This window comes from Fusarium venenatum, assembly GCF_020744135.1.
Source record: "Fusarium venenatum strain MPI-CAGE-CH-0201 chromosome Unknown EDB82scaffold_2, whole genome shotgun sequence".
In the NCBI taxonomy this organism is placed as follows: Eukaryota; Fungi; Ascomycota; class Sordariomycetes; order Hypocreales; family Nectriaceae; genus Fusarium; species Fusarium venenatum.
Window position 1 is genome coordinate 8545676 of NW_027072130.1, and position 26652 is coordinate 8572327.

Consider the following 26652-nt stretch of genomic DNA (forward strand, 5'->3'; position numbering starts at 1 on the left):
TTGCAATCGTTTTTATAGGAACAGCCCGATGCGGGGGTCGAACCCGCAACCTTGAGATCGCGTACTCGTAAGAGTCTCACGCTCTACCGATTGAGCTAACCGGGCGTGGCTCTGATTGGTTGAGAGGTGAATCTTCTACTTGGTATTAGGTAGCTGAGCAATGATTTCTATAACTCAGAATATGCCATCTCGACGGGAAATCATATATAAAATTTTACAAATTCGTTAATTATTCAGACCAGTAAGTCCCAGGTTGCTCTACAAGTAATAAATTCTTTGACTTAGAAATGCATTTGTGTGTTAACCTTGGATGCCAGATATCTTTGTTGTCCTCGGGACTTTGTTAGTAGACTTACAAAAATACGATTGTGTAAAAACAGTCACCTACTCAGCAATGACTCACACCACACGACACAAACTCAACATCAAATAGCGCCCATAGTTTTCTAGTGAGTCAACACTTGAACATAGATTCACGTCGAGAATCCCTTCGTTGTAAACCGGCATTACCTGCACGCCGAAAAAGTCATCATTGAGGACATACCCATCAAGTAAACCGACACTGCATACCCTGCACTTCCCCTTCCAATAGCTCATCAACAAACACCTCGCATATCCACTGAACTCCCTGTTTCGGTTGATTGGCCACTGACAAAAGGTCACTGTCGACGCCTCATCAAGCCACGACTTCACCATGCGCAATGTTTCCTTTGAATCCCCATCCAAAAACGGTCTTGATGTAGATCTTGCTAGTTTCAAAGTGACATGCCTTTAGATCAAAATCACAACTTTATTTTCCCTATCGAGATACACTAAACTAATGTAGACTTCCGGTACTGGACCCATGGCTGTCTTGGTTTCTGAGGATGCATAATTGGTCTCCATAGACTGACAAGAACATTCGCAAAACAGTTCTCAGCTTTCTGTTCACATACTTTTGATATTGGCCCAGGCCCTTAACCAATATTTGGCAAGATGGTGGTAGGGGCGGTTGAAAAAACTAGATCCCAAGTTATCTAGCATGTTGTCTTGAATAACTGAATAGCGAAATAGCAACTTGAGGCGATAGTTACAGTGTCTGCCAATTTCCCAAACTACCAAGGAATTGATGAACAGAAAAGCATGAGATTCCATTACTAATGCCAATGTCCCATAATAGATAATCTACAGTCGCTCAGTTAGTAACCAAGGATTCGTCAAAGATCTACACGGTTATGATGACACAACCACCACACGAAAGCAGAGATCGCCCTGAATCCCTGTCAGCATAGAGTTTATGCCTGATCTCACATCAACATGTAGATCAGATCTCGTGCCTGGCATAAAAATTCCCAGGTACATGGAGCCTCAGCCCCAAGCTGAAAGCAACTTTCTCTTGGATGATCCCTGACAAGCTGAACAAGTTCCTTATTCAATGTCAATCTCGTTGGCAGGGCGGCCGCCTTTAGAGCAATGTCTCTGAGACAGAGCAACGCCAGCTGTATTAACCGTTACTTGTCGAAGAAATGCTTGGCATACGGAATCCAAACTAACAACAAGAAAGGACAACCGTCTTCAGGGCCCTCGTGCTGATCCGGGCCATTCGGAATCTGAGCAGTCATCGCCAAGAAGAGGCGCTAGTCGAGAAATGCTGGTGAGAACTGAACCTCTACATGTAGGTCTAGATCCACACCGTTCTGGCAAATATGTTTTACAATTGACATGAAATGTAAGGGTCGGACTACTGCTATAAGTAGTGATGTTGATGGACCTGGTGCAGCAGCTAACAGAACCGTCCTGTTCCCTTCTTACCTTGAGAGTATCATCAATCTCGCAATCTCATTGCTGTCTTTACGTTGTGGTTCATAATATCCAGCCACATCTCCTTTCGGAGTGGTTAATGCAAGGGTCATGGGGAAATCCTGCGTAAGGGGCTCAGACCTCTCCCTCGGATCCAAACCGGATTTAGACACTGAGATCGTAAAGTAACCGTTCGCAGCCAAGTCGCGGGAGCGTTTCCTCCCATTGGCGACGCTAATCTGAGTCAAGAACGATCATTGGTGCGTTTTCTCTACCTTGTGTAACCAGGTTATCAAGGCACATAAATTGAGATGTGACAGATCTTGGAATGTGCCGACCTTTCTGACTTTAATCATGTAATGAAATAGAGATCGGCGGCCGCCCATTACTTCAGCCTTGTGCTAGAGATGCTGACGAGACTGGTAGGCTACTGCCTTAAGAGCCAAGATAAGCTTCTGTCAGAATTGTTAGTTCCCTCGAATAAAGGGTCGGCTCCCGTGACTAGTGGAACGTCAGGAGGGAGATGAAATCTGGGAAACATGTCAATATGAGACATGATAATATCCAGAGGCTGTCATTTTGTCTCAGATCGCTGTTCTCGACTCGATGATCTTGCCAAATATTCTTGACGTGCTGGTACTCGTATACTGACCAGTAACACCAGTGTCAAAGCGCAGTGACATTGCTGTGTCCGGTTTCTTGTTGGGTAGAGTCTGGGATCAACTTGTGCTGCGAGGATATTTCAAGCTTCTCCAGTGGCATTGTGCTACGGCGTCTTGTACACTAGGTACTCCATACAGTACACAATGTAGTGAATGTTACGATTGCACAATCAAATGGCAACCCTCCTCTTATTACACCTTTTCGTCCCCATCCAGAATGGTACAAGATCTTTTCAACATTCCACGGACTCTTGCCCGACCCCGAAACACCCATTCGTTCGAGACTGACCTATCGTTTCTCACTAAAAAAATGTTTTTGGCTTTCTTTTATCCTTTTATGCAGGAACGCGTGTGTCAGTATGCGAGAGAACGGAATCCATACCGCTGTCACTGTTCTTGATTGGCATGAAGGCTTTCCCTTGGCAACCCAGATTCAGTTCAACAATACCTTTGTAAGCCGTAGAATTTCTGTATCATGATTTCATCTATACATCAACGGTGCTTTGTGATACAGCCACCCAGAAACCCAATGCGGATGTCAAAGATGGGATCAACAATCTTATAACCCTCTGTGACTCTTGCCAGCGATTCCTCGCGGGAAACAGGTGAATCTCTTTTTTCGCTTCTCAAACTATCAATTTTTTACTTTATTCTTTCATGCATCTTGTGCATAAGCCGTTATGACAATGCGGCCTTTGTTCGAGGTGTTACGCCATCTTTTCATCGCCAGCTTGGCAGGCACATGCCACGGCCAATTTGGCGTGCAAAATGATAGGTCGGTTCTCGGTATTAACAATGAATTCTCAGGGGTTTGTTACACCTATGTCTCAGTGTATCCTGTCCTTGCAGACGATGAGTACATCACCATTACAAAGCCTTACAGAGGGTCGGTCACTGCCTTGTACACTGTCCCTCCACAGAGTGATGAACCTGGTATTGTCATCGTTGAACAGCCGGGTGGCTCTTCAGCGCCTGAGAATGTGGTAATTCCTGCTACAGATGATCGCCCTTATTCGATTATTATCCGACCATACCAAGGGTCAAGGCGCATATCTGCACCCATCACACAGGTTGTTCCACCAAGAGATGGCCGTCCAGGACAAATTATCATCGAGACTCCAGAGACTGCCGCTGCCGGTCTTACACCTGGAGTCTTGTTTCCAGTGACACTGGAGCCTCAGTATTCGACGGGGTATGTAACGGTTCTACAGCCCGTGGCTGGCACACTGGCATCACTGCAGCTCATCACCATTACACCAACCGGAACGAACCGGGGATCAGTCATTATTAATATTCCCGCCTCTTCATTCAACGGAGAAAATACTGCAGGTATCACCCTCGAACCTGATTCTGAAGGCGACTACGTCACGGTGCTACAACCAGCGGGTGCTTCATTCACTGGTACAACTCCAATCCGTATTACAGTTCCACCCAGTGGCGACAGGCCTGGTACTATCATCATCCAAACACCCATCCCAGGGCTTTTCAGGCCAGCAAGTCTCGAGACCTTGTCTTCCAACCCTCTAAGCTCATTGGGTTTATTCGCTGGCCAAACAATTACTCTCCAACCTACAGATGCTACTGGCTACGTGACCATAATCGAGCCAGCCGAAGGTAGTGTTACCCCGACAGCACCCGTCCGAACGACGATCCCACCGACTGGTACTAAGCCTGGTACTGTTCTCATTCAGACCCCTCCTGGAGGTAACAATGGACAACCCAGTGGCGGAGCAGTCACCGATGCTGCTGGTGCAACTATACCACCCACGCGCACTCGCCCAGATGGAGCTATTCCTTACACAACAGTTACCCGAGGCGTGTCTAATGATATCAGCAACTCTGGAAGTGGCTCTGGAGGTAGTTCGGCCGATGGCGGTAGCGATGGTCAAAATGGATCTGAGGATGATGACGGATTTGAATTTGGAGGAGTTCAAGGTCGACCAGGTCAAGGGCAGGGTGATGGTGATGGCCCTCGAGAGACACTTACAATCCCGCCTGAAGGTGGCAGACCTGGCACTGTTCTTGTCTTGACACCTGACGGGCAAGTTAATTCGCAGACTGATGACGACTCCAACGACTCTCCTGCTGGGACTCAGCCTACCGGGGGATCTAGTACAGGGAACCAAGGTGGCTCCAGTGGCGGCAATGGCCAGAGCGGAAGTGGAAGTGGCTCATCTGGCTCTGGCTCTGGCTCTGGCTCTGGCTCTGGCTCTGGATCGTCAGGATCTGGATCTAACTCAGGCCAAGGAAGCAGCTCCAACAATGGAGGGTCTAACGGCAATGACGATGATGAACCGGGAAGTGGAGATGTACAAGGCAACGGATCTGGATCGCAAGGCGCTGACGGAGACGGAGAAGTTGATGGCGATGGCGATGGTGATTCATCTGGAAACGGTGCATCGTCTGGGTCAGGTTCAGGTTCAGGTTCAGGTTCAGGTACCGGAAATACTTCTGGCAATGGTGGACGGCCAGGAGACGATAACGACGGTTCCTCTGACGACGGTGACGACTTAAGCGGCTCCCAAGGTGGTAATGGAGGAGGATCCGGAAGTGGCCAGGGCAGAAGCAGTACAAGATCTGCTGGTGCTTCTCAAAACACCAGAGGCGCCTCCAATGACGATGGTGACAATGACGACGATGATGACCCCATCAATGGAGGTACCCAGGGTGGAGATGGTAGTCCTGGAGGTGAAGATAATGGCGATGATGAGTCAAGTCGGTCATCTTCAAGTCGCCGATCAAGCACCTCACGAAGTTCATCCTGGACTAAATCTCCAGGCGTGATGACCAGACATGTAACATACACTGTGACCTCTGGCACCAGTGTTTTCACCATCACCTCCAACATTATCGAGACCCTCAGCGATGGCAAGTCATCCACCCGCCGATCTACAACCACTAGACGAAGTGGTACTATCAGTGGTGATCTGCAGGGATTAGACAGCGGTAGTCAAGGCGTCGCGGGCAGCACAACTTTCGTGAGACCTGCCAACAGCAGATCTACAAGCTCTAGACGGACCTCTACTTCCAACGCCAACGGTAATGGAGATCCAGAACCTGCCGCCTCTACAGTTCAGTCGAATGAACCGCCTCAGGTTTCTCCAGGTCCAGGCCCTGAGGATACCAATGCTGTATCGTCCGGTTCAAACGCCTCTGGCTCACCAGATACAGCTGTTCGACCCGGTGGTAGTGGTCTGAGCACAACAAGTCGCAGATCGACTGCAACTACCTCTCAGACCACAAAAAGCTCGAGTAGGCGATCATCTAATGCCAATGGAGGTTCAGATGAGACCGCTGCTTCCCCATCAAGAGCCCGAACGACTACATCTACTTCTAGAAGCACTTCAGTTTCATCAAGACCTGGCCAGGGATCGGGTGGCTCAGCCTCTATTTCATCGCAAGCATCACGGTCCACATCCTCAACTGCATTTCTCAGCGGTCAGCCCGAAGGCCTCGGGTCTAGATCTGATGATGTCCAGGCGAGTGCCACTTCAAGCACCACACGAAGTAGCTCAGTCACTGCATCTTCAACATCCCACTCTTCTACCAGAAGTCCTGGAGATACAACGCTACCGAATGTGAACACCCGACCTGGTGGCGACACAGCAGGTCAAGGATCTTCTACTACCTCTTCTAGGCCGTCTTCGTCTCTGACAACAGCGCGGACTTCCACTACTACAACACAAGAGGTGATCAATATTGACACACTCATTGGTTCTCAAAGCGTGGCTGAGTCCGATCGCGTACCCCAGGGTGATGAAGAGACGACTACAGCTCGCAGAACAAGCACCACAACTAGCAGTTCTGAGGCTGACAACCAAGAGTCGACGGCGTCGGCCGGAGAGTCGAACTCTGACAGCGAGACCGCTTCACTATCTGTTGGATCAACTGCCACTGCTGGTGGTGGAGACGAAGACACTGACTCGTCTTCCAGTGAGCCAGCTCTCACTGGAGAGCCTGCAGGAGGTCCAGGAAGTTCAACGACTGTCGATGACGACGATTCTGAGCCTTCAACAGTGGTTTCTAATGGTGCGCCAATTGTTGTTGAACCATCTGATGCTACCTCGTCCGAAGACTCCAACACAGAACAATCTTCAAGTGGTTCTGACAACGAACCGTCTATAACTGGTGGAGATGATGATGCGGGAACTAGTGCGACCGATGGTGCTGCATCTCAAGACCCCGATGGTGAAGAGTCTGGCTCTGAGACTTTGTCAGATGGTGCTGAAGAGACCGGAGAGCCTGGTTCAGATGAGGATGATACCAGTATGATCACTCCTCAAATGCCAGTTCCCACCAGCCCATTACCAAGTATCGCCTCAGATGACGATGATCTTGATACCGAGACAGAAGATATTATCACAGATGAACCTACTGGTAGCGTAACTGCTGAACCCGATAACTCGTCTGGTGCTTCGAATGGCGAAGTAACAGAGACAGACTCTGATGATGCAGATGAGACAAGCGGCACAGAAGGAAGTGAACCCGTAGAAACTAGTACTACTGATGAAGATGGAGATGATGACGACTCGGCAACTGCAACGGGTGGCTCTGGATCCAACACGGAAGATGAAAGTGAGACCGCCACTGATATGTCCGCAGGAATCCCTGCAGACAGTGTCACAGAAGATGGCACCCAAACCACCGAAGAGCCCAACGGAGCCGTACCAACAGTTACTTTCTTCCGAGAAGGTCAAGGCCAATTCAGAACAACGCTGTACATCCCACCTCGGTCTACTGGAGATCCTTGGACCGCTATCATTGAGACTCCAGTCTCTGAAACCCAATCCGAAGGAGCAACCGCCCGCGGAGACGATGATGTGCTTGCTACTGCCCCTGCAATTACTGGAACAGCCAATATCACCATCTTCAGAGCTGGCAGTGGTTTTGGTAGGAGGACGTTCTACATATCTCCTAGTGCTTCTGATCTACCTGGTACTGTCATCATAGAGACACCAACCGGCGTGACTCCACCAGTGACTGCGACAGCATTTACTACACTATATGCTACTGGAACTGGATTAACCACGGCAACTATCTACTACCCTCCGGACTCACCTGATGAGCCTGGCACTTTTGTCGTTGAGCTTCCTGCCGCTGGTGCCGACTCTACTACCGATGCGGACACTAGATCTGGTACCACCATTACTACACAGGGCACCGGAACAGTGGCGACAACTATCTACATCCCACCCGGTGTCCCGGGAGAGCCTGGTACATTTATTGTTGAGAATCCTGCCTCTGAGACGGACGATGACCCAATTCCCGATGATGAAAATGAGAGTACGGACTCTGATGCGGTCATCACACCAGCTCCCACCGACATTATCTCCCCTGACCCCAACGGAAATCTCACACTCTATAGATCTGGTGAAGGTTCTACACGACGGACCATCTTCATCCCGCCGACATCAAGCGGTGACGTGTGGACCGTTGTCATCGAGACTCCAGCTTCAGAGACCGAATTGGAAGAAACTGGAACTGCAGCAACTGTTCCTGGCTTTCAAACAACAATTGCCTCGGTCACTGGAACAGCCAACTTTACTCTTTTCAGACCTGGCACAGCGACGACAACAGAGACATCCTACATTGCACCCAAGACTTCAGGCGAGCCAGGAACAGTTGTCATTGAAACACCCGTTTCAAGATCCTCTAGTAGTGGTCGCACCGCTAATCCCGATGCTCTCACAACTGAGGATGCCATCTCCGCCGAGGAGACTATAACTCTCTCTATTCAAGGTACTGGCACGAGGGCAACGACTTACTATGTTCCACCTGCGATTACCGGTGATCCTGGCACACTCTACATTGAAGTGCCTGCCACAGAATCTGGTAGTTCTGATGAAACCACAGAAACAACCCTACCTCCTGGAGTCCTTCCCAATGTTACTATTTCCAGTGGCGTGGCAGGAACAGTTACTCGGACCATATATATACCTCCCGCGGAGTCGGGCGAACCTGGTACTATCGTAATTGAGGTACCTACCGGTGGATCCGGCAATACTGATGATGATGGAGATATCATCTCAGCTGCCACTACCGTGACAAGCTTCAGGGGTGGACCCGCTTCTGTTGCCATCACCAGTTACATTCCTCCAACAGTCTCTGGAGAGGCTGGGACACTTGTCATCATCACCCCGACCGAGGGGTCTGGGGTCACTACCACTGATGATGAAGACGCAGAAGAGACAGTGGATCCAATTGATCCCGATGGCGATTTCATCTCAGCAACTACAACCACTACTGTGACCCAAGGTGGCCCAGGCTCAACCACTCGGACAGTGTACATCCCTCCTACTGCTTCGGATGAACCTGGTACTTTGATCATCGTCACCCCAACTGATGGGTCTCAGGCCAGTACCACTGGCGATGAAGATGCAGAAGAGACTGGAGAAGCTTCCGAGACAGACTCTATCACCGAGGTAGATGTGATAGAGGCAGCTACGACGATCACCACCGTCAGAGGTGGCTCAGGCTCAACCACCCGGACTATATACATCCCCCCTACTGCGTCAGGTGAAGCCGGCACACTCATTGTTGAAACACCCACATCTGACCCAGACAATTTGTCTGCTGAAATTACAGACACAGAGGCAGGTAGCCCAACTCCTGTTGTCACATCTGGAGGCAACGTAACAATTTACACTGGTGGACCTGCTTCGTCTACGACGACTCGATATATTTCTGCTACTGTATCAGGGGAGCAGGGCACTGTGGTAATTGAGACCCCAACATCTGGGCCTCAGGCTACGGGTATCGGAAACGTTACAATTGTCACTGGTGGTCCTGCCACAGTTACTCAGACTCGTTATATTCCTGCTACCATAGCTGATGAGCCTGGTACAATTGTCATTGAGACTCCTACGCAGGATGATGATAATTCGGGACCTTCAGAAACTGGTAGCGATCCTAGTGCTATCACTGTTCCAGGCAATGTTACCGTCACGAGTGGTGGATCTGGTTCAGCTACAAGCACTATTTACATTGCGCCAACAGCATCAGGGGAGAGTGGAACCATTATCGTCGAGTATCCAACTGGTGATACTGATGATGATGATGCAACCACAATTGCTCCTACCGGATCGGGTGGTAACTCTACTATCATTCGTGGAGGCCCGGCCAGTGCCACAACGACTATATACATACCGCCCACAGCGTCTGGCGAAGGAGGCATTGTTATCATTGAGACACCTACAAACGACGAGGGAGAAACAGGTGTACCCGAGACTGGAACCATCACAGATGGCCCCATTGTCACCGGTCAACCTGGAAACACTACTATCTTCACCAACTCTCCCGGAACAGCTACAGAGACGTTTTACTTCCCTCCCGACAATCCCAGTGAGCCAGGTACTGTCATTGTGGTGTCTCCCAGAACCGCGACCACAGTCTACACTGATGGCTCGGTCACTGCTCCTCGAACTTTGTACATTTCTGCAACAGTCTCTGGGGAGCTTGATACAGTAGTGGTCGAGGCACCAAGGAGCGCAGGAGTCGAAGCCACAACTATTACCAGAGGTGGGCCAGTTTCTGTCGCAACAACAGTCACTGTTCCTGGTGTATCTGGAGAGCCAGATACCGTTTACGTGGAGACACCCACTATATCTGATGATGCAGCTTCAGAGACCGATGATGATGAAGTTGAAGCCACGACGATCACTAGAGGTGGGCCCGTTACCGTCGCAACTACAATCACTATCCTTGGTGCATCGGGAGGACCAGATACGGTATTTGTGGAAACCCCAACCGTATCAGCTGGTGACTCGACTGGTAGTAACACAGTTGATGCAACTACTATTACACGTGGAGGGCCAGTCTCAGTTGCGACAACAATAACTGTGCCTGGTGTATCAGGTCAACCGGATACAGTCTACGTCGAAACTCCTGCTACAACAGTCGACAGCGCATCTACGGAGAGTGCGGAAGAGTTGGAGGCTACTACTATTACACGTGGCGGACCAGTATCAGTTGCGACAACAATCACCATTCCCGGTGCACCAGGACAGCCAGATACGGTTTTCATCCAAACCCCAACTACCAAAGCCGATATTACAGCTTCAGACACTATCGTAGCTACCACAATAACTAGAGGTGGCCCGGGCACGGTGACAACAACGATTACTGTACCTGGTGAATCAGGCCAACCAGATACAGTCTTCGTCGTGACTTCGACTAGCACAGACGGTACCGAGGCTTCAGAGACTGGTGATGCTATTGAAGCTACCACGATCACTAGAGGTGGCCCAGTCTCAGCGGCAACTACCGTTACTATTCCAGGTGCACCAGGAGAGCCGGACACAGTTTTCGTTGAGACGCCAACGACTACAGTTGACAGTATAGCTTCCGAGACTGGCGATAAAGTTGAAGCTACTACGATCACTAGAGGTGGGCCGGCCGCCGTACCAACAACTGTTACCATCTCAGGTGAATCAGGCCAGCCGGACACGGTTTATGTTGAGACGCCAACTGCACCAGCGAATGGAAATGAGCCTACTACAATTACTACGGGCGGACCAGTCTCAGTCGCAACGACAATTACTATTCCCGGCGTATCAGATCAGCCCGATACTGTTCTCGTCGAGACACCAACATCTTCAGCTGACCAGAATGAAGCGACCACAATTACTCGAGGTGGCTCTGTCACAGCCGCTACGACACTAACTATCCCTGGGGCATCTGGTGAACCTGACACCGTTGTTGTTGAGACACCTGCAGAAACCTCTAGAGATTCTGATGTTGAGTACACAACTATCACTAGAGGCGGCTCAGTCTCAGTCGCAATGACAATTACTATCCCTGGCATATCAGGCCAGCCCGATACAGTTCTCGTCGAAACACCGATTTCTACAGCTGGCCAGGACGAGGCCACTACAATTACTCAAGGTGGCCCTGTCACGGCCGCTACGACGTTTACTATCCCTGGAGCGTCTGGTGACCCAGACACTGTTGTTGTTGAGACACCTGCAACGTCCTCTAGGGATTCCGATATTCAGTATACGACTATCACTAGAGGCGGTTCAGTGACTGCTGCCACTACCGTTACAGTTCAAGGTATATCTGGCGGGCCAGATACAGTTTTCATTCAGACGCCCACAGAGTCCCCCAGCGACGCTGAAGTCGAGTATACCACCATCACGAGAGGTGCCCCCGTCACGGCCGCTACGACAATTACTATCCCCGGTGAACCTGGACAACCAGACACTGTAGTTGTTCAGACACCTGAAGAGTCCTCTCGAGAAACCGTCCAGTATACGACCATTACCAGAGGCGGTTCTGTTACTGCTGCTACCACCGTCACGGTTCAAGGCGTGTCTGGTGGACCAGATACTGTTTTTATTGAAACGCCTACGGAATCCCCTACTGACAGTGAATCGGAGTATACTACTATTACTAGAGGTGGTGCCGTTACTGCGGCCACAACATTTACGCTTCCAGGTCTGCCTGGAGAACCAGATACTGTTGTTGTTGAGACACCTGTAGAGTCATCCAGAGATGGTATCGAGTATACCACAATCACCAGAGGCGGTCCTGTGACAGCCGCTACCACTGTTACGATTGAAGGAGTATCTGGAGGACCAGATACAGTATTCATTGAGACCCCCGTGGAGTACACCACTATCACCAGAGGTGGACCTGTGACTGCTGCTACCACTGTTACAGTCCAAGGTGTGTCCGGTGGACCAGACACCGTGGTTATCGAAACACCTGTGGAGTATACCACTATTACTAGAGGTGGCCCTATTACCGCTGCCACAACAGTCACAATTCCAGGAGTTTCTGGAGAACCAGATACTGTCTTCATCGAAACACCAAATGGTTCAGCTACAGGCGGTAGTGATCTTGAACCTACAACCATCACCAGAGGTGGTCCTGTAACTGCTGCTACAACTGTTACTATTCCAGGGGAACCCGGGGAGCCAGATACCGTCTTCGTCGAGACACCGACTGGCCCAGCCGCGGGCGACGACGAGCCTGAAACGACAACGATCACAAGAGGCGGGCCTGTATCTGTTGCGACAACAATCACCTTCACTGGTTTGTCGGGTGCGCCGGATACTGTCCTCATCGAGACTCCGACTGGTTCGAATGCGGGCAGTGGTGAAGTTGAAGCTATAACTATCACAACAGGTGCCCCTGTTACAGCTGCCACAACCGTTACAATTCCCGGTTTATCGGGTGCTCCAGATACCATTGTTATTCAGACACCAACTGACCCAGCTGCGGGCGGTGATGAGCCGGAGGCCACGACTATCACAAGGGGTGGGCCTGTGTCTGTTGCTACAACAATCACCATCCCAGGCGTGTCTGGTGCTCCGGACACTGTTCTTATCGAGACTCCAACCGGTACAGATGTGAGTAGTAGTGAGCCTGAAGCTACTACGATTACAACAGGCGGGCCTGTTACCGCTGCCACAACAATTAAGATTTCAGGCGTGTCAGGCGCTCCGGACACGGTCGTTATTCAGACGTCAACTGGCGCAGAGGTTGAAGCCACGACAATCACAACAGGAGGCCCAGTGTCTGTGGCGACAACAATCACCATCCCAGGCGTGTCTGGTGCTCCGGACACTGTCCTTATCGAGACTCCCACAGAGTCTTCTGGAGATGAACCTTCGGAGACTGATGACGGAAGCGATGAAGACTCAATAGCCACCACAATCACTAGAGGAGGTTCAGTATCGGCTGCAACAACATTTACCCTCACTGGCGAATCCGGCGAGCCAGGTACTCTTGTCATAGAGACTCCCACTTCTGTCTCGGGAGATGAGGAGACGACCACCGATGAACCTACAGGAGTCGTTGTCTCTCCAGATGGTAGACCTAATACCACAATCACCATCCCCGGTCCTGTGACAGCACCACAGACAAGATATGTCTCAGCTACAGTGTCTGGCGAGTTGGATACAATCATCATCGAGGTACCGACTGCCAGCTTCACTGAAGATGAGGTTGAATACACTACTATAACCAGTGGTGGATCTGGAAGTGTCATTCGCACTACAACACTTGAGCCTGACTCTCCAGATGAACTCGGCACGGTCATTGTCATCACTCCTACAGGATCTGATGAGGCTGGAGGCGAGATTACTACAACTGCCACAGATGACGCCGACGATATTGAGTACATTACTTTATCTGATATTTGGACTGGAAGTGTCACTCGCACAAGAACACTCCAGCCCGACTCTCCTGGTGACCTTGGCACAGTTATTGTGGACAGTCCTGCTAGTGAAACTGGAGGCGAGGTAACTACCACAGACAATGCCGACGACGTCGAATACACAACTTTATCTGGCGATTGGACTGGAACTTCTACTCGTACCAGAACATTAGAGCCTGGCTCTCCTGGGGACCTTGGCACGGTCATCGTGGAGGCACCTGCGGGTGAGACCGGGGATGAGACAACTACCACTGCTACAGATGACGCTGGAGACATTGAGTACACTACTCTATCTGGTGGTTGGACTGGTACTGTTACGCGCACTAGGACATTACAGCCTGATACCCCCAGTGAACTTGGTACTGTTATTGTCGAAACTCCAATCACTACGGGTGACGGTGGGGATGAGGTAACGACCACAGACGATGCTGGCGACGTCGAGTACACTACTCTATCTGGTGGTTGGACTGGTACTGTTACGCGCACTAGGACATTACAGCCTGATACCCCCAGTGAACTTGGTACCGTTATCGTCGAAGCTCCGACCGATGAAGCTGGCGATGTTGAGTATACTACTATCAGCATCGGCGGTCCTGTGACCGCTGATCGCACCACTACTCTTCAACCAGGTTCCCCAGGAGATCTTGGTACTGTCATTGTCGAGACGCCTACAAGCTCTGACGATGGAGAGGAAGAAGAAACAACAGCTGCCAGTACAGAAACCACCGATGGTGCCGTGGAGTATACTACTATCTCCCTTGGTGGCCCAGTCACTGCTCCTCGTACAACCACCCTGCCTCCCGGTTCCCCAGGTGACCTTGTAACGGTCATTGTCGAGTTTGCGACTGAGCCAGCTGGTGATGAAGAGGTTCAGTACACAACCATATCTGTCGGCGGACCCGCTAATATTCCTCGAACTACTACCATTCCACCTGACTCGTCTGGAGGAATCGGTACTGTCATCGTCGAGACACCTACTGGAGGCGATAACGGCGGAGAAATTGATTATACCACAATTTCCGTTGGAGGATCTGTAACAGCTGCTCGTACAACAACATTGGCTCCAGGATCTCCGGGAGATCTTGGCACAGTTATCGTGGAAACACCTATCGCTGGACAAGGTACAGCCCCTGCCGATGAGGTAACCTACACGACCATCTATGTCGGTGGGCCTGTTACTGCTCCCAGAACTACCACACTGGCACCAGGTGCACCAGGAGACCTGGGCACGGCCATCGTCGAAACGCCCACCGATGGACAAGGTGCAGCCACTACCGATGAGATCCGGTATACCACCATCTCTGTTGGAGGACCTGCTAGTGTGCCTAGGACTACGACGCTGCCGCCAGGTTCTCCAGGAGATCTCGGCACAGTTATTGTCGAAACTCCCACGACTGCCGAGGAGATCACGTATACCACCGTCTCTGTCGGAGGGCCCGTTACCGCTCCTAGGACAACGACGTTGGCGCCAGGTGCACCGGGAGACCAGGGGACAGTTATCGTCGAAACACCTACCACTACCGAGATCAGGTACACCACTATTTCCGTTGGTGGAACTGTTACTGCCCCGAGAACTACTACGATTGCTCCAGGTTCTCCGGGAGACCTTGGTACGGTTATCGTCGAAACACCAATTACTGCCAACGAGATTATATATACCACCATCTCTGTTGGAGGACCTGTTACTGCTGCCAGAACTACCACGCTGGCGCCAGGTGCACCAGGAGATCTCGGCACAGTTATTATTGAAACACCTACAAGTGCAGTGGGTAGAAATACTACTATCTATGCTGGCGGACCTGGCTCTGTTGCAACAACTATTTACTTCCCACCTGCAACAGATGATCCTGAAAAGGTCGGTACAGTTTTGATTGAGACTCCTACACCTTCACCCACCGCAGCGCCAGTTATCCAGAACATCACACGTACTGTGGGAGGTCCAGCTGGTATTACTACAACCATCTATGTTTCTCCTGCAGCACCAAACGAACCTGGAACTATTCTCATCCAGACTCCGACAACCACCCTCGCTGAAACACCAGCACCAGTCATTCAAAACGTCACACGTACTGTTGGAGGACCGGCTGGTATTACTACCACGATCTATGTTTCTCCCGCTGCACCGAATGAACCTGGAACTATCCTCATCCAAACTCCCACCACTACTCTTGTTGAAACGCCTACTCCTGTGGTCCAGAACGTCACTCTTACTAGGGGAGGTTCAGTAGCGACGACAATCTACAATCCTCCAGGCGCAGTAGGTGACCCAGGAACAGTTATCATCCAAACACAAACTACTCCTGTGGTCCAAAATGTCACTATCACAAGGGGAGGTTCGGTAGCAACGACAATCTACAATCCCCCAGGCGCAGTAGGTGATCCAGGCACAGTCATCATCCAAACGCAAACTACTCCTGTCCAAAACGTCACTATCACGAGGGGAGGCTCGGTAGCGACGACAATCTACAATCCTCCAGGCGCGGCAGGTGACCCTGGAACAGTCATCATCCAAACGCAGACCGTTATTCAAAACGTCACTATCACGAGGGGAGGTGCAGTAGCAACGACAATCTACAACCCCCCAGGCACAACAGGTGACCCAGGAACAGTCGTCATCCAAACTACCTTCCCGGTACCCACTGGAATGCCAACATTCAATTGCGACGGTTTTGGCTACACCATCGGCGGTTTGCTGGCTCCAACTCTGACAAGAGTCAATCTCGTCACAGGCGCCCGAACGGATATTTATTACGGCGTGGGTCCAGGTCTGGTTGTTCAGGCCATCGGTTTCAACCCTACCGACAACTACATCTACGGCTTTATACCAAGGGGTCTTGTCACCAGTATCTTATGTGCACTACTTGCATGCGAGCAGTCGCAACTTATCCGGATCGCCAGCAATGGTAACTCGGAAGTTTTGCCAGTCTATATCCAATCAGGGGGGGTTAGTATGGGTGACTTTGACCCTAACGGCAACCTATGGGTTTCTGAAGGCGGAGGTAAATGGTGGTCGATTAATCTTCGAAAGGGTTCATCAAACTTTGGAAACGTCGCTCAAGGCACGTCTTCAAAGGCTCTCCTCACCGGTGTCGGCGACTGGAGTTATGTTCCCGGTGGAGGCAACTATCTTTACTCAGTACAGGCATCGGTCATTAGCAACAGTGGTGGTCTCTTGAGAACAAACGTTGTGCGCTGGGATCTTGCCACAAAGAAGTGGGAAAACTTTAGGGCCTACCCTGGCATTCTCATGACAGCCCTCAACTTGCTCTGGGGCGCTACCATAGCAGCGCCCAACGGCATTCTGTTTGCGCAAGAAAATGTCCTAGGTCAAACGTGGAGATTCGATCTGACCAGTACTACGGCGGATCCTGCACCTATACCAGGAGGTGCAATCTTGAACTTGAATAGCGATGGTGCCAAGTGTGCAAGCGGGGTTGTTTAAGTAACAGTTTATTAGAGCGGTAAGATTGTTCACAAGCCGCGAGGATGGACACATGTACAGGACGGACGCATGAACTGTCATATTTTCCTTTGTCTTAGTCAAGCCATCTATTTATTCTCTATGTACGAGTTAGTTACAACAATTATTTCCTTGTAATCTCATGTCGCCTTTGCAGGTGTAGATGCCAACGTAGCCGTGCTAGAGCAAACACAACCACCAGGCCACACACTCGTCACAGGAGGAGCATCGCAAGTAGCTTCAGCAGTCCAAGAGGCAAACGTAGAAGTAGGCTCCTCAACCACGACATCAGCCCGAACAAGAACAGGAATAATCTGACCTGTCGCGAGACGGAAAGGTCGATGGTTCAAAGCCTGGAGGAGCTTTGTGATCTCACCAGAGTGACTGCTGATACTAATCCAAGCAGCATTATCACTTGTGAAAATGTCGTCCAAGACCTCCTTGCTTCGCTCCAATTGATGCTCATCCGTCTCACCCTTAACACCCGTCCAAAAAGGGTCATTGTCGCTGAAACCCTTCTCAAACTTGATCTTGGGGGTAAGAGAGCTGATGTACTTCTTGTTACCGCGATGATCGCATGTGCGAATGCTAATACCCTCGCGCAAAAGTTCCTTGACCATGGGAACAAAAGGCTTGTCCTTGGGAAGCTTGATGCCTGTAAAGGTTTCGTGGGCGGTATGTACGCAGCGCGCGAGGGGAGAAGCGTAGTAGCTGTCGAAATAAGGCATGCCCTCTTCTTCGAAACGCGACTTGAAGTAAGCGTTTGCTTTGTGAGACTCGGCAACGCCTGCGGTGGTGAGGAGGGCATCTTCCCAGACTGATGTACCGTTGCCAGGTAGAGGGCCCCAGTAGCACTGCAGTTTAATCTCATTAGCAATCCGACTTATAAAAAGTTGAGTTTTTTCGCGACTTACGTTCCAGGCAGCTTTTCCGTAGTAAGCCTCAGCAGCGTTATGATAACCCTCACCATGTCGACCCATGACAAGAACCTTGTAACGAGTTCTATCGCGGCTGGCATTGCGGTTGAGATGCTTGACGTACTGCTCGAAGCGCTCCCATTGTGTCTTGTAACCCTTGCGTGGGTTCTTGGGGTCTGTTGGGTATGTACGGTTCAAGAGACCAAAGTTCCAGTCCGCCTAGGTTGTCAGTTAGTAGACGAAACATCGAGTATGAGAATGAGAGCCGTACATAGTCAAATGTGCTGGGATCAGTAGCGAGATCATCTTGTTTAAAAAATCCCTCTACAGAGGTATACTTGATCTCTTTACCCTTTGCAAAATGCCAATCTGCGAGAACAGACGGGGCGAGGGCGAGTACGGCGGAGAGGGTAGTGAGCTTCATGATGGGGCAATTGTCGACGATGGGAAGATCAAATGCCTCGGTTGCAATTGAGGAGAAGCATATTTTATACCTCACCTCCTCTTACAGACCTTGTCGTCGTCTAACCTGTAGAGTATGATCGCGCGGTTTACCCCAATAGCTTGGCCAGACTGTCGGAGTGGTGAGCTTCACCTTTCCGGGGCATCTTGGCCCGAATAGTTCACAAACAAGGTAAAGATCGGAGCCAATGGATCGGAAACGTGGAGGGCAGGGACTGAAGAAAGTGTGGAGAAATAAAGACAAGATGCAGGGACTAGGGGATGAAAGTCAAGATGAAAATGATGGACGTCGGTGACAGATGCTTGATTGAGGAAAGCAGCATGTCTATCGCGTGGAATAATAGATAGAGAATAATAAGATAAGAAAAAGATATTGCACGTGGATTGAAAATGGACTCGTGTTTGGCTGACCACGATGGCTGCTATATCTTGGCAGATACTGTAGATCACCCACTTCAGTGGCTGCTCATAGCTTAACGATGTTTGGTGAACTACGAATAAACTCATCAATCATCTATCAAGTGTACCTGCGTCAAAGAGCCTCATGCAACTTGTGACGCAGGCTTGTGCCAATCGAGACACCCATTTCGAGGGGTGATACTTTAAGTTTGCGATACAGATGAAACCTAATCCGAGCTTATTCTGGTGTCGCATGATGATCTTTATTCTGAATCATCCCCAAGACTGTGTTAAAAAAAAAAAAAAGATCCTGAATGCTGTCTCTTCATCACGGTCTTTTTGTCTTACCCCTTTGTTACTGACTGATGTTTTTGTTGAATTCTTCAAGCATGGATCATAAATGAGATTGATTTACCCGCAGTGGGGGGTTATTCTGTTTGCATGTGACGATGACCATTTTGTGCAGTCTATCATCGCTTTATTCCCACTCGGTTAAGCAAGCAATTGCTATACGAATAAATATGTATTTTAATGCAGAAATAATACGGATTTTAATACGCAAATTCAGTTGACAACAAGCTAAACATGCCGAGCTGCCGAACTCATTAAAGTCGCAGAAGCTCAGAGCTTAACGGACCAATTAAACCCTCCAAAAAATGTTAGTCTGGGCCAAAACTCATTAACCTCCCCCAACAGCTTCAGTTGAGTTACGTATCACCCTCAGCTGTTACTTTGATAAGACCCCTAATCTTGGAAAATACATCATCTTCTTTTTATTCTTCTTCATTTGACATTCTTGCCATAGACATCTTTTTGAAACTATAGACTACATCTTTTAACTCACCTTTTCAGTCCTTTCTTCGCCACCATCATCATGGCTTCTATTGACCCCACTAACCCCTCTGTCGATGTCGACCAAGATGCCCTTCATCTCGAGGGTGAACCAGCTCCTGAGCTCCTAGAAGGAAGAATCTGGGTCGATGGCTGCTTTGACTTTTTCCATCACGGTATGCATTTACTATCTCTCTAGCCATACCATCAAACACTGACGTCTCAGGTCACGCTGGTGCCATCGTCCAAGCTCGCCAGTTAGGAAATGAGCTCTACGCTGGTGTTCACTCCGACGAGGCCATCCTCGCCAACAAGGGTCCTACAGTCATGACTCTAGCAGAACGGTAATCGCCAACTCTCAGCGACACTATCAATATCTTCCAACTAACTTATTATCTCCCAGAGTCGCTGCTACCGACGCCTGTCGCTGGGTCACCCGCTCCGTCGCCAACGCGCCTTACGTCACCTACCTCCCCTACATCACCCACTACGGCTGCAAATACGTCGTCCACGGCGACGACATCACCTCCGATAGCGATGGTAACGACTGCTACCGATTCGTCAAAGAGGCCGGACGCTTCAAGGTCGTTAAGCGCTCACCTGGCATTTCCACCACCGATCTCGTAGGCCGAATGCTGCTCTGCACAAAAACACACTTTATCAAGTCCCTTGAGAAGAAGCTCGCTGGTCAGGAAGGCCACGGTACTCCCGAAGAGCGCGTCGCAGAAGGCCAGGCTATGATGGAGCGCATGAAGCTCTATGCCACTGATGCTTCAGGAAAAGCACCCGGCGCTGAAGTGTTCTTCTGGACTGCGTCTCAAGAAGCAAAGTCAGAGGATGCTGATGAGGAAAGGGGAAGCTTCCGCCAGCTTATCGAAGGACCTGGTCCCAAGCCTGGACAGCGCGTGGTTTACGTTGATGGAGGTTATGATCTCTTCTCCAGCGGTCACATTGAGTTTTTGCGACAGGTTCTTCTAGCTGAGGAGGAGCTTGCGCGCAAGGATGGTTGGTTCTCTGAGCAAGCTGTCAACGAGCGAAAGGGCAAGGGAGAAGATTATCCCCCTGCGTATGTTGTCGTCGGTGTTCATGAGGACGAGGTCATCAACCAGTGGAAGGGAGTCAACTACCCCATCATGAACATTTTCGAGCGCGGTCTCTGCGTTTTGCAGTGCAAGGTAAATACCCCCATCGATTGAAACAGCAGCACATTCTAACAGTGGATCTAGTACATCAACGCCGTCATTTTCGGCGCTCCCTTCTCTCCCACAAAGACATACCTCACCACTCTACCCCGCGGAACCCCAGACGCCGTCTACCACGGGCCAACATCCTTCATGCCCCTCACATACGACCCCTACACAGCACCCAAAGCAATGGGCATCATGCGACAAGTCGGCACCCACGCCTTCTCTCATGTCAACGCTGGAGAAATCGTGCAGCGCATCCTAAAGAGTCGGGACATGTACGAAGCGCGACAACGCGCCAAGGGTGTCAAAGCAGGTGCCGAAGCAGCAGCTCGCGAAAGAGAGATTCTAGAAGAAGAGCAAAGACAAAGAGAGGCTGACAGGGCATGAGTACCTGTAATAATGTGGCGGACAGGGACAAGGCGGTCTAGATGGGGCTAGACAAGAAGGGCAATGGTCTTTCAACAAGCCGGGTCCGGGAATTAAAAAAAAAAGTAATCAGTTGATCATGATAGCCTTACCTTTTGAAAAAAAAGACAATGTTTCCTCGGCTTAACCATCCATCGACAGTAGTATCATGACAGCAACGCCTCATTGTCTTCACACCCTCTTTTTTACGAATAAGATGCAATGCAACCTTGTCAAAAATTCTTGTACCGGCCTTCCTGTATAAGAAAGAAGTTACCAATTGATGGGAGCATGACCTCATGACAACCGACACAAGGCAATTGACGGTTAGCGGCGGACAACAGAGTCTAATTCCGCAATATTCAACGCCAAGCAGAAAGAATACCATCGAATAATGATAGCGATAAGCCAGGTTTCTTTTTCTTTGTGTCAGAATTGACAAGCAGGGATTCATTGAACACATGACTTGTTTTACGTTACAATACCGGTATTTCCTCTTGGAAGTGAGATGCTATCTACCAATTGTTGAAGCAATCACGCCCTACGCCCTTGTAGTGGAGAAAAGGCTTAATCTTTTGTCTTGTAGTAGATTATAATTCCGCCCTTCGGAGGGACACGTATAGTTACACCGCAGTAACAACAGAGTCATACAAGAGAAGGTATATGGACCAGCTGATGGGTTGCGCGTTCTCACTAGACATGCAGTGTGTAAGCGATCTCGATAAGCACCCAAATAGTTAGGTGTCAGTCAATCATCAATAGGGAGAGCAATCCATTGTAGTAGTCAACCAACAGCCCGAGTAAGCAATGTCTCTATCAATTCAACAGTATCAATTGTGTACCTTGAAGGCATCGTCATTCCTAAACTCAGAAAGCATAGAAGCCCATCACTTATCTCCAGAACCCCTCCAGAAGCCCCTCCAGAAGCCCCTCCAAGAACAACTAGCGGCTCTCTTCTCCCCAGGGGGTTCGATAATGGTGTGGGTGAATGAGTGGGTGTGAGACACCCTCACAGTTGGTGTGCTACATCTCATCTGCATACCAACGCAGGCGCATGACCAGGTATCTCTGCATCTTTTTTTTTTTTTTCACTTTTCATAAAGAAAAAAAAACTGGATCATTAAAAACAACACCAATTTTTCTTTGAACCCACATCGCCGGAACCGAGCGCCGCGCGGGCAGAGACGGTCTATCCGGGGTTTTCGGCGGGGGCGGATCTTTTTTTTTACTACTCGTGACTCTTCTTCTCCGAGAGATAGGTATGAGAGGTAAGTACCTATATGGACCCCGTACCTCTATGAGCTAAAGTTTTTATTTTTGTTTGCTTGTTATATAAACTTTCCCTCCGCTCAATTCATTGAATCCCTTTCTCTTGTTCACACATCGAACTATCTACTCCTTCTAGTCTATCACTTATACATTCATCATGGCTCCCTCCGCAGTCGAAACTCAGGACGTCAACCTGACAGCCGCAGCCATCCAAAAGAAAGAACTCTCCCAACCTACAATCTCCGGTCCTCCCACCACCCAAGCTCCCCTCGACGCTTCAAAGCTCACATACACCTACACCCAAAACCCTCGTTCCGTCCCCGATGAAGCCAACGCTCACTCCGGCGACGAGACCATCGCCACAGACCACATGGTCCTCGCATCATGGAAACAATCCACCGGCTGGGCCACCCCCGAGCTCAAGCCCTACGGACCTTTGAGCCTCATGCCCACCGCTTCCGTCCTTCACTACGCTACAGAGTGTTTCGAAGGTCTTAAAGTGTACCGCGGTTATGATGGAAAGCTGCGAATCTTCCGTCCTGATCGTAACGCTGCTCGTCTTCGCATGTCATCTACCCGTATCTCCCTTCCTGGCTTTGAGCCCTCAGAGATTGAGAAACTCATGATTGCTCTTCTCTCCGTTGACGGAACCAAGTGGCTCCCCGCCGATCGCGCAGGTAGCTTCCTGTACATCCGCCCAACCATTATTGGCACAGCACCCCAGCTCGGTGTCTCTGCACCCAAGGAAGCTCTGCTTTACATCATTGTCACATTCATGCCACGCATGGACGCTCCCCCCGGAGGAATGCGCCTTCACACATCCCCAGACGACATGGTCCGCGCTTGGGTCGGTGGATTCGGTTACGCCAAGGTGGGCGCCAACTACGGCCCCTCTCTGCTCGCCACAGCAGATGCGCGAACCCGTGGATTCCACCAAATTCTCTGGCTGTACGGATCCCAGGGTGAATGCACTGAAGCAGGCGCGAGTAACTTTTTCGTTATCTGGAAGCGAAAGGATGGAAAGAAGGAGATTATCACTGCTCCTCTTGATGACAAGCTGATTCTTGACGGTGTTACTCGTCGCAGCTGTCTTGAGCTTATTCGTGAGCGTCTTGGTGATGAGTATGAGATTACTGAGCGAAAGTACACTATCTCTGAAGTCATGGAGGCTGATGCTGAGGGTCGTCTGCTTGAGTCTTTCGCCGCTGGCACTGCCGTAAGTTCCCTATCAATTGTCCTTCAAGAATATTTTACTAACAGTTTTAGTACTTCATCTGCCCCATCTCTCAAGTCCACCACCGCGGAAAGGACATCAACATCCCCATGGGCGCCGAGGGTGAAGCTGGCGAGGTTACCAGCAAGGTCAAGGGTTGGTTGGGCGACATCATGTACGGTCGCACCGAGCACCCATGGGGCGTTGTCATCCCCGAGAAGAAGCAGTAAAATAGTCCGATGAATGGGCTGCACCAAAAGTTGATTTACGGAATGGCGTTTAGCGGGAAATACACAAAAGAGACCGGTTGGTTCTTAAAGATATACAGATACACAGTGGCAAAGACAGAGATGGAGATAGTTAATGAGACATGAACTAGACGATCAATTGAGACGGCTACTACATGACAATTGAGCCCTTCGCTAACATGCTCCAAATCATTCGTACATCGTGGTTACGTGGCGTTGATCAAATATCTGCGAGCAGATTCGCCATTATCTTTTGGGTTTCTTCCTGAATCTTTTGTTTGAAGTCCTGTTGGGGTCAGTCAGCGTCGTTCAATCAGTGACGGAAGCATCAACATACCTGGTCAGTCTCGTCTAACAACTGATAATTAGCCTCAACAATCGCCCTTGCTTCTTTCTTGAACTCCTCGGCCGCTGCATTCACTTTCTTACTCACACCTTTCTCCTCTCGACCACGGTTATCGAAGCCCCTCTTGAAGTCATCCCAAGCTTCTTCTTCGGTTCGACAACATTCTTCCCACTCAGCGCTGAGGCGAAGAACTTCTTCCCTCGCCGCAGCGATATCTTGTTTGAGGCGATTGAGATGGACTTCGACACTTGCTCGGGGGTGATCTTCCGAGTTGCATAGAGTCTTCGACAGAGGGTACTCAATGTTCGCGTAGAGGTCTCGACTTTGCGCCAGTGTCTTGGAAGATTCTTCGGAGAAGCGCTTGATCACGGTTTGTACGTCGGCATGTGCTTTCCCGAGGTGTTCCGTCGCGGAGGTATGTATGGAAAGTCCGATTCGTGCGTATGCCTCTGTGTTCTGTTAGAAATACCTTCCAAAGTATTGCGCGACGATCCACCTTGAAACTGGGTAGCTGGGTCACTGCTCTCTGGTTCCTGGACCGCCGATTTGTTTCGCTTGTGGACATTTGCATAATTGCCTAGAAAGGCATGGACCTGCTGGTATATACTCTGGGATGGAGGAGGCTTGACGGGGGAAGCTTTCGCTGGAGGATCGTCGCGCAAACGAGCTCGTAAGGTCGAGGGACAGTCATCTTCGGCTTTGATGTACGTAGTCGAGGTACGAGTACGGGAGGTGGGAGCCATGTATGCGAATAAATAGATGCTAGCTAAGCTGTGACTGAATTTATGTGGTGAAGAAAAGAAGTATCGCCAGGCTGAAGGCCACGGCTCTGCGGGTTGTGCCAGGTGTTGATGAGGAAGGAAGGAACAGGTCACGCCCGATAGCACAAGCATCCGCCTCTTGCCATTTCATCAACCAACTGTTGCTTGTGATCAAACAAACTGGGCAGAGATTTAATTGATTCATTCAATTATCAGGCTGTCATAATACATTTTCTGGTGCACTTCCTGTCTGTGTCGTGTCAAGTTCTTCATCAATTTACCCTGACACCAATCAATGAGATGTCATTCATTTTCCCTCAGTCCTCCAACTCCATAAACACGAAATGCACATTCATTCCCTCCCATTTCCTTCAATGCTCCTTTCCCTAAGTGTTGATCTTTTGTACAATCTCTTCCACAATCCTCTCCCAAGACACCATAGCCCCATTCCCAACATCACCACAAGCCAAACTCTTCGAAATCGGCTGCAAAACCTCAAACCAACCATTATCCCCTCCCCAATCCTTATCCAGCACCTTGAGTTGCGTCGCTGTAATAGGATGCGCAAACATGGCCGTGTTCATCGCCGGAGCCACCAGAATCTTCTTCCTCACCCCATCCACACTACCCGTAGTATCCCATGCCCTGACAACAGACGTCAAAAGATTATCGCACAGGCCATTTACAATCTTTGCCATTGTATTCGCACTCAGAGGCGCAATCACCAACACATCCGCCCAGCGACGTAGTTCAATATGTAGAATAGGCGCATTGCGTTTCCAGGGTTGTGCCCACTCGTGAGCATCTGTGTAAATAGCATCTACATGTGGTAGACGAGCTACTTGATCGACGGTAGGCTGTTCAAAACTTTGGCCTGCTAGAAATTCGGACGCTGATTGAGTAAGGATGAGACGGATGGAGATGTTTTCTTGTTGTTTGAGACCGTTTATTATCTGTACGAGTTTTATTGTCGCAACGGATCCTGAGGCTGCTAGTAGGATATGGCGCTTGCCGTCGTTTCTTGCTAGTTCAAGTTCTTCTGTTGAGTTACGCATTTTGTGTTCGTGATGGGCGTCGTGCCCTTGTTGAACGGTGTGAAGCATTGGGAGTGTAAGTGGTGAAATGAGATGATGGTTTTGTCAGCAGACTTGACGAGTGCTGAGATTTGATAGGTCTACAGTTATGGAGTGAACCAATGACCTGAGCTTTGAACAAAACTGTGATGTTGAAAGATTCGACAGCTGGATAATTGATCACCTATTCAATTGAGGATTGTTTTTTTAAGAATTAAATAAGCGCTTTGGCGAGGATGAAATATATGTTGAAGCTTCGTGAGTTAAACCCCGCTATCTAATTATCATGTGTCGCATCATATCATGGACTAGACAACATCCTTCACCAGACGGAGGTACAGACAGGTAGATATACTCTGATATTCTTGACTGTGCTCCGTTCAATTAATAAGCATCATAAGAGAAAATCCACCAGAATCTTCTCATTAACAATTGAACAGCATCTTTGTAATTAACAGTATTTGTAAAACCTCTTTACC

General features: G+C 49.7%; 5 protein-coding genes and 1 non-coding gene across 6 annotated transcripts; 2 read left to right on the forward strand and 4 right to left on the reverse strand.

The window, feature by feature from the left end:
- Nucleotides 1–22: 22 nt before the first annotated feature.
- EDB82DRAFT_t122 lies at nucleotides 23–105 on the reverse strand. The gene has a single exon. It is a non-coding gene; the product is annotated as a tRNA-Lys (tRNA).
- A 17007-nt stretch (nucleotides 106–17112) lies between these two features.
- Nucleotides 17113–18811, reverse strand: EDB82DRAFT_537460 (histidine phosphatase superfamily). Its single transcript, XM_025736362.2, has 3 exons — nucleotides 18251–18811; nucleotides 17977–18198; nucleotides 17113–17916 (listed from the first exon to the last, which is right to left on the reverse strand). Exons 1-3 carry the CDS (start codon nucleotides 18401–18403, stop codon nucleotides 17203–17205), a joined length of 1089 nt encoding a protein of 362 aa, XP_025586977.2. The 5' UTR covers nucleotides 18404–18811; the 3' UTR covers nucleotides 17113–17202.
- Nucleotides 18812–19353: 542 nt separating this feature from the next.
- EDB82DRAFT_502133 (uncharacterized protein) lies at nucleotides 19354–21493 on the forward strand. The gene is made up of 4 exons (XM_025736363.2): nucleotides 19354–19847; nucleotides 19898–20015; nucleotides 20075–20846; nucleotides 20898–21493. The coding sequence occupies exons 1-4, from the start codon at nucleotides 19715–19717 to the stop codon at nucleotides 21243–21245; spliced, it is 1371 nt and encodes a 456-aa protein (XP_025586978.1). The 5' UTR covers nucleotides 19354–19714; the 3' UTR covers nucleotides 21246–21493.
- An 861-nt stretch (nucleotides 21494–22354) lies between these two features.
- EDB82DRAFT_502138 (aminotransferase) lies at nucleotides 22355–24195 on the forward strand. Its single transcript, XM_025736365.2, has 2 exons — nucleotides 22355–23748; nucleotides 23799–24195. The coding sequence occupies exons 1-2, from the start codon at nucleotides 22690–22692 to the stop codon at nucleotides 23973–23975; spliced, it is 1236 nt and encodes a 411-aa protein (XP_025586979.1). The 5' UTR covers nucleotides 22355–22689; the 3' UTR covers nucleotides 23976–24195.
- Nucleotides 24196–25082, reverse strand: EDB82DRAFT_537463 (uncharacterized protein; the record flags this gene model as incomplete). The annotated part of the gene is made up of 3 exons (XM_025736366.2): nucleotides 24196–24279; nucleotides 24331–24788; nucleotides 24836–25082. The coding sequence occupies 3 exons, from the start codon at nucleotides 25080–25082 to the stop codon at nucleotides 24214–24216; spliced, it is 771 nt and encodes a 256-aa protein (XP_025586980.1). The 3' UTR covers nucleotides 24196–24213.
- A 277-nt stretch (nucleotides 25083–25359) lies between these two features.
- Nucleotides 25360–26652, reverse strand: EDB82DRAFT_198095 (flavoprotein). Its single transcript, XM_025736367.2, has one exon. It carries the CDS (start codon nucleotides 26201–26203, stop codon nucleotides 25487–25489), a length of 717 nt encoding a protein of 238 aa, XP_025586981.2. The 5' UTR covers nucleotides 26204–26652; the 3' UTR covers nucleotides 25360–25486.